This window comes from Nicotiana attenuata, unplaced genomic scaffold, assembly GCF_001879085.1.
Source record: "Nicotiana attenuata strain UT unplaced genomic scaffold, NIATTr2, whole genome shotgun sequence".
NCBI lineage: Eukaryota > Viridiplantae > Streptophyta > Magnoliopsida > Solanales > Solanaceae > Nicotiana > Nicotiana attenuata.
The window spans coordinates 163,005-171,504 of record NW_017670930.1 but is presented as its reverse complement, the minus strand read 5'-3'; the positions used below and the strand labels follow the sequence as shown (position 1 = coordinate 171,504).

Genomic DNA, 8,500 nt, shown 5'->3' with positions numbered 1-8,500 from the left:
GATCCCCAAGGACTTATCTTCTTCACGTGCATCTCATGTGCATGGGCCATAACAACTGTGTCTCCTAAGATGGACTTGGTCCTTTACTGAGTTCATTTTTGTCATTCTTCAAAACTTCAACTGATCTTGGGCCAACAACATTCCGCTACAATGAAGCATCACATGATGTTATCTACCTTAGAGCATTCCCTTTCTCACTTAAGAATGATGCAAAGCAGTGGTTGAGAAGTCTGCCCACAGGGTCAATCCGTACGTGGGAGGAGATGACTACCAAGTTTCTATAAAAATATTTCTCGGCTGCTAAGACTGGGAGGATACTTCTCAGATCTAAGGTGAAGGAGAGACAGTGTTTGAGGCATGAGAAATATTTAAGGAGCTATTGAAGAGATGCCCTCAAAATGGAATGGAGCAACGGATGCAACTTCAGGACTTTTGGGACGGGTTAAACCCGTCATCAAGGAGATTGATTAATAGTGCAGTTGCAGGTCCTCTGATGAAGAAAACTCCTGAAGAGATTGTCACCCTTTTGAATGAACTATCTGAAGATGCAGAACAATTGTACTGATCAAGGGGACCGAAAAAGATCAGTAGGGGTACACCAAGTAGAATTGTCGGTAGCAATGCAAGCCCAAATTGCAACTATGGCTAAGGACATCAAGAAACTGATGCTAACTCAGGTGCATTATCAACCACAGTTGGGATGTGACATCTGTGGATTGGGACACCCAACACATGAGTGTCAAGCTACAACTAAGGAAATCAACGCTGTGGAGAACTTCAACAGAGGGAACTTTTACAGAGGCAACTACCAAGGAGGTGGTAATTTCAATTCTATGGGACAGAGACATCGAGGGTTCTCATGGAGTTCTTCAACTGGTAGTTTGAACCCATGGCAGCAGCAAAATCCCAAAGCACCAGTGCAAGGACCTCCTAGATTCCAAACTCAACAGAGGCAACCATACCAACCTCCACAGCCCAACAACTCAAGTTTAGGAGATCTAATGAAGGTATTTAAAAATAAATTCGATGAGAAACTTAAGACTCAAAGGACCGCTATCAGGGAGCAAGGCACAGCCATCCAGAATCTGGAAAACAAATGGGGCAGCTTGCAACATTGTTGTCAGAAAGGGCGTCGGGGACTTTGCCGGCAGACTAAAAAGAATCCAAAAGAGACAATCAAAGCTATGTCTCTCAGGAGTGGGAAAACATTAGCAGAGCCAAAGGCAAAACCAAAGGATGAGAAGGAGATCAACTTAACCAAGATAGTTGAAGAGCAGAAAACCGGTGAATCTTTGCCTAAGGAGAATGTTAGCAACACGGATGTTGATAAGCAGAATGTGAACAACGCATTTGAGAAAAGCAAGCACATGGAATTATTACCTTTTCCTCAAAAGATGAAGCGGGAGAAATTAGACAAATGTTTTGGGAAATTCTTGGAGATGCTGAAACAATTGTATGTGAACATTCCGTTCACGGAGGTGCTTACGCAGATGCCAGCCTATGCAAAATTCCTGAAGGAAATCCTTTCAAGCAAAAGGAAGCTTGAGGAAACGAGGGTGGTCAAACTCAATGCCCACTGCAGTGCCATTCTACAGAACAAAATTCCTAAGAAGTGTGGGGATCCTGGCAGTTTCACTATACCTTGCTCGTTTGGTAGAAAAAATTTGACAAAGCCTTGTACGATTCAGGTGCATCCATTAAATTGATGCCATTATCGGTGTTCAAGAAATTGGAAGGAAGCTCGGAGTAATCAAATCTGTGCCGGTATCCTTGCAGCTGGCTGATCAAACCACGATCATACTGGAGGGCACAATTGATGACATTCTGGTAAGGGTGGACAAATTTGTTTTCCTAGTAGATTTCATTGTGGTAGATATGGAAGTGAATAAGGAGGTACCTCTAATCCTGGGAAGTGAATAAGGAGGTACATCTAATCCTGGTCGGGCTATTCTTGATATACATGAGGGGCAACTCATGCTACGAGTGGGAAACGAGAAAGTGTTGTTTCAAATGAAGAGAATGATGAAATACCCATGTGATGAGTCATATGCTTATGCCTGTCTCAAACTAGATATGGTGGGAGAGTTAGTTGAACAACACAAACTGGATAAGCTGGTAGGTGACTCACTAGAAAGATGCATTAGTCAATCAAGCACAATAGAGGATGAAGATCCTCAGATCAAGAAGGAAGTTGAGGCGCTTGAAGATGAGAACCAGGTGGTAGATGAATAAAAATTCGAGAATGAAAAGAGAAAATCGAAGCTGGAATTGAAAGTACTCCCGACACATTTGAAATATGCTTTTTTGGAGACTAACAATTTCTGTGATTGTTGCTGCTGATTTGACAGGTGAACAAGAACACATGCTTGTGGAGTTACTACGGAAGCATAAAAAAGCAAGAAGTTGGAGTATAGCCGATATTCAAGGGATCATCCCTGCAATCTGCATGCACAAGATCCTGTTAGAAGAAGGGAGTAAACCAGTGGTGTAGCCCCAGTGCAAATTGAACAAAAATCTTGAGGAGGTGGTTCAAAAAGAGATACTCTTGCTGGATGCTGGCATAATATTTTCCATCTCTGACAGTCAATGGATTAGCCCCGTACAGGTTATGCCGAAAAATAGGGCATGACGGTGGTAAAAAATGAGGAAAACAAGCTAATTCCTACCAGAATAGTCACTAGGTGGAGGATGTGCATAGACTACCGGAGATTAAATGATGCAACTAGGAAGGATCACTTCCCTCTTCCTTTCATTGATCAGATGTTGGAGAAGGTGACGGGGCGAGGATGTTATTGCTTTTTAGATGGATATTCAGGGTACAATCAAATACCCATTGCTCTTGAGTATGTTGAGAAAACCACATTTACATGCCCGTCCGGAATCTTTGCATACTGGAGAATGGCTTCGGATTATGCAATGCACCAGCTACTTTCCAGAGATGCATGATGTCAATAGTTTTGGACTTGAATGGGAAATGTCTAGAGGTATTCATGGACGACTTTACTCTATTTGTAGATGACATTAAAGATTGCTTGAGGAACCTCGAACTTGTTCTGAAATAATGTGAGGACACTTACCTAGTACGCAACTGAGAAAAGTGTCACTTCATGGTTAAAGAGAGGATAGTTCTGGGCCATAAAGTCACAGCTGAAGGTATTGAAGTAGACAGAGCTAAGGTAGATATGATAGCAAAGCTCCCGCCACCGACCTCAGTGACGAGCATTAGAAGTTTTCTGGGGCATGCCGGTTTCTATAGAAGGTTAATTAAGAATTTCTCCAGCATTACCAAGCCCTTAACTACATTACTTGCCAAGGACGTGAAATTTGTATTTGATGTGGAGTGTCTCAGAGCATTCGAACTGATCAAGGAAAAGCTAGTGAGTTCCCCTATAATGGTGACTCCTAACCGGAGTGAGCCTTTAGAGATAATGTATGACGCCAGTGATGTGGCAGTAGGAGCAATTCTGAGACAGAGGAGAGATAAACTATTCCGACCCATTTACTATGCAAGCCGGACCTTGAATGATTCTCAGGTGAACTATGCTACCACGGAGAAGGAGTTCTTTACAGTAGTCTTTGCTTTTGATAAGTTTAGATCCTGTTTGGTGGGAAGCAAGCTAATAGTGCATACTGATCACTCGACATTGAAATATTTGCTAAGTAAGAAAGAGTCCAAATCGCGTCTGATGCGGTGGGTATTGTTGCTACAAGAATTTGATCTAGAAATCAAGGACAGGAAGGGCACAGAAACTTAAGTGGCTGATCACCTGTCGCAATTCGAGAAACCACCTGTTGAAGAAGTGGACTTTCGGGAAGAGTTCCTAGATGAGCAGATTTTTTCCATTGCAGCAGTTTTTGATAGACCACCATGGTTCGCCGACATAGCCAACATCTTGGCTAGTGGGTGGATGCCACACGACTTGACCTCTGATCAGAAAAAGAGGCTGCAGAGTGAGGTAGAATTTTATTTTTGGAATGACCCTTTCTTGTTTAAATTGTGTGCAGATGGTGTGATTCGAAGATGTATGCTTGAAGGAGAGATGGCAAGCATTCTGTCTCACTGCCATGATGGAGCAACTAGAGGACACTATGATGGAAATTACACTACGACAAAGGTCATGGAAGCCAGTTTCTTTTGGCCTAAGTTGTATAAAGATGCACCAGCGTATGTAGCTGCATATGACAATTGTCAAAGGGCAGGTAATATTAGCAAGAGGGACGAAATGCCTCTCAACTCCATTCTGGTATGTGAAGTTTTTGACTTTTGGGGCATTGACTTCATGGGTCCGTTACCATTGTCACATTCTTATGAGTATGTCCTAGTAGTCGTTGACTACGTCTCTAAGTAGGTCGAAGTAATCCCTACTAGGACCAATGATGCTCGCGTGTTGTGTGAATTCTTAAGGAAAAACATCTTTACCCGTTTTGGGACACCTAGAGTGATCATCAGTGACAATGGGTCACACTTTGTGAACAAGCAGTTTGCTGCACTACAGTCCAAGTATGGGATCACATACAAAACAGGAACCCCGTATCATGCCCATACTAGTGGGCAAGTCGAAGTGGCTAACCAACATAAACGAATTTTTGAAAAGACAGTTAGTGTTTCTCGTAAGGACTGGTCGGTAAAGTTGGAAGAAGCTCTATGGGCGTACAGAACTGCGTTCAAAACAACCACAAAGACTTCACCGTTCAAACTAGTGTATGAAAAATCGTGTCACCTACCTGTTGAAATAGAACATAAAGCTTATTGGGAAATTAAGTTGCTCAATCTTGATCTTAGTCTTGCAGGTGAACACAGGTTGGCACAGATGAATGCATTGGAGGAGTTTAGACTGGACGCGTATGAAAATGCATGGATTTTCAAGGAAAAGACTAAAATGTGGCATTATTGTCTAATTAAGCCAAAGGAGTTTCCTGAAGGGACAGAGTCTTACTGTATAACAGTATACTCAGATTATTTCCCGAAAAATTCAAGTATAGATGGACGGGACCATATGTTGTGAAACATGTATCACCATATGGGGCAATTAAGATCCAGAACCAGGACGAAACAGAAAGTTTCAAAGTGAATGGGCACAGACTAAAATCGTATCTTGCTGGAGGGTTTGCGCAGCAATCCTCGAGCATCAAAATTAGTTGAGGATGCCCGGTAGAGTCAAGCTAACAACTATAACTCAGAACTACCTCTAACTCTTCTACTAGTTAGATTTTTCACTTTTGCTTATAGCGTAGAATAGATAGAAATTAGTGTATAGAATGATGTGGTAGGTGCAGAAAGGTACAGGTTGTGGAAGGTAGGAAGTGAGGTGTCTAAAAGAGCTCTTTTAAATGTATATATGCGTGACCATGCACCTGGGGGTACCTCGCGTATTTGGTCGCGCAAACGACAATGTCAGCTGAGGTGGAGCGTGTGTGGCCGCGCACTGGTCGCGCACTTTCACACATGTTCTGCCTCACTTGCGCGGCCGAGCACGAGGCGAACCGGCTGCACATCAGGTACGTTTTCTTTTTCCCTTTTTATTTCGGACCCCCTCTTTCAACACCCCCAATTCTAAAATTCCCCCTTTCTTTCCCCCTTCTCTAAACAACCCTAACTCTTCCCTTCTCTCATCTCCTCTCTTTAAGAACAAAACAACACCCAACACACCACACCATCTCTATTCCTCTTCTCCCTTCACCACATCCTTACGAGTTTTCTCTCCCTAGTCTCCTCAGGTAAGTGAGATGCTTTCTCTCTCTCTCTCTCTCTCTCTCTCTCTCTCTCTCTTTCTCTCTCTCTCTCTCTCTTCTTATTTTATTTTATTTTATTTTGCTTATGTTGTAGTAGATTTTTATTTTTGTTTTCTTTCCTTTTTATACTCTTTTTCTTGTGGGGTGGAAGTTGAATTTCACCATGGATGGGCTAGGTGTGACATTGGTGTATCCTTAGTCTAATTAGGGCTAAAATTGTTTTTTGTGTGGTGGGGGGGGGGGGGGGGAGTTAGGACGAGCTTTGCATATTAAGTATTTGTATAAATACCACAATGAGATATTGAGGGTGTAATTTTGTGACCAAGTGTGAGGGTGAAGTCTGAGTAGCCTCTCTTGGTTCACCAATTTCTTCATTAGCTAATATTTGGTATTTGTTATAGGTATTATTGCGCCATCCAAGAAACGAAAAACCACAGGTGCCTCCTCAAGTGGTCACGCGGGATCGTCCTGATCACGAGCGTCTGCTTCTACTCGCTCGTATGATCATAACAAGTTCATCTTCGGGGAAGCCTAGGAACGATTCCAAAACAAGGCAAGCAAGAAGCCCATACCAGAGAGGGGAATTGATATTGGATCCCTCTAGAATGACTGTCCCAATGTGTATCATGAATTGGTCATGCGCGACTGGGGATATTCTTTGAAGAACCTGATGAGGCCAACTTAATGGTTATTCGGGAGTTTTATGCAATACGTCTGGAACATGACAACCATGTCTGCATAGTCCGAAAGAAGAGTGAGGCCATTCGAAGGGCCTATCATTTGCTAGAATTCGGGAAAGATCCTAAAACAGTTGACTACTACGACATGTACAGTAGAGCACCAACCATGTGGCAACTGTTCTTTAGAACCATTTATGTACCTGGCAAGGAGGTAGAGTGGATAAAGCAGGGGCGAAAATTTCATTCGTTAAAGGAATACGAGGAAGAGATGCACAACCTGAAGCAATGTTAAATTCTTGCCCTGTGTCGAAGCACTTGGCCATATAATTTAAAATCGGTATTCCAGTATCTCTTGCATCCTTGCTATGCTCTGAATACAGATGACAATACTTATTTCGTTTAGCCGCCATTAACAATGAAACAGCTTCATGCGGATCACGCCTCTCAATAGCAAACCAATTGTAAGTGTGTAAGATAAAGTCAATAAAGTGACACCATATTTTGATTAGCCCCATGAATTTCTTCAAGGGATGTCGACAAACATGGAACTGTGTAACCATAGGGTATCATCAAGTGAAAAGTCTATTACAGCAAATCGCATACTCACATTCGACACCACAATTCATTTGTTAGTAAGAGGAACCATAAAACCAGATGTATTCCGTTGAGGAGCTTTGTCAAACACCCGAGGTACAGTAGTATCTTGTGAATTTTTCTCCTCCTCAATATTAGAGTCGTTTGTATCATCTAACACCGCATTAGGTACCTTGGTTTTCAAGCTGGCATTTGCACAGAAGCTATTGTCGTACACCTTGGATACTGTAGTAACAGAGTTGTCTCCCTCGTGGACAACAACATTAAGATCATGAATGCTGGAGCTCACTGCGGTGTGTGAAATTTCATCAAACACCTGATCTTCAATAACGGCAGAAGGTTCCTGTACCGATTCCACTACCTCTACTGATTTTGCATTCCCTATTGGAGGTGCTTCAATATCTTCAGGATTTTCAAACTCAGTATTACTGTCGGTAATCAATGTCAAGGAATCTACAGTTTCATACTTCGTTGGCAATTTATCGAGCATGTGTTTCGCATTCGAGTTTCCCGTATCATAGGCCGATTCAAATGCTGATGACTTTGGAAAATACTTGGAGCAGGAAAGGGAGACACCATAGCTGATTGTGAAACTATAGGGCCAGCATTAATGGAGTTAAAACTAACCTGTGAGGAATCAGCGAAATGCCTCACCGAATATGTGTCATTTTGCTGTCGAAAATGCTGAGCAAATTTCTCTTTGAAATACGTCCAATCGAAAAATTGCTTGTTCCGAAAAAACCAATTGAACCAAGTAAGAGCTTCACCATCAAAGTAGAAGGAAGGAAGATGTAGCCAGTCCTTCTCGGATAAGCCAAGGTAGGTGAAGTAAAAATCCAGCTCTCTGGATTGCCTATGCCGTTAAATCGATCTATTACCACCGCTGCCATTGGAGTCCGATGGATGAAAGCACCAATATAATGAACCCAAATCCAGAGTAACAGTAACTGAACCTCTCTACTCTATTAATAAGACTGAAATATGATTACAACTCAACTATCAAAATACAATAACTTAGTAGCAGAATTACAATAGAAATTGCTGGAAGTAAAGTAACTAGGGATAGATAGAAGAAGGGGATGAGAAGGTTAGACTTAGAGAATGGGAGACGAGGAGAAGCAGACACCTTTCTCAACAATATGCATAATCTCCAAAATCGACCACTATCCCATTTTAACAAAACCTTTGCGCAACTACTCAAGCTAGATCCCAAATCAACTGGGCCCTATTGCTTGTTTTCGGTCCAATAGCTTTTCTCTACCAATAGATATTTGTGTGACATTAGGCCGAAACCTTATTCATAACACCTACTATGTGAATTCGGATTAGTAGGGGCCTCAATACGGATACCAAACATTGGATGATTAGAAACCAAAAAAGTTCAAACTTTTTTTCTATCTTATGTAACTCGTTTTATTATATAGTACATCTTTTTTCTAGATTAAATGTGTATACAGCAAAATCGGAGGGTCTAATTTCCCGTCATCGAGGCA

At 42.0% G+C, this 8,500-nt stretch overlaps 1 protein-coding gene across 1 annotated transcript; it reads left to right on the top strand.

Annotated features, from left to right (window-relative positions):
- The first annotated feature begins 641 nt into the window (after nucleotides 1-641).
- On the top strand, nucleotides 642-1,920 carry LOC109244563. Its single transcript, XM_019411672.1, has 2 exons — nucleotides 642-1,688; nucleotides 1,777-1,920. The coding sequence occupies exons 1-2, from the start codon at nucleotides 642-644 to the stop codon at nucleotides 1,918-1,920; spliced, it is 1,191 nt and encodes a 396-aa protein (XP_019267217.1).
- Nucleotides 1,921-8,500: the final 6,580 nt, after the last annotated feature.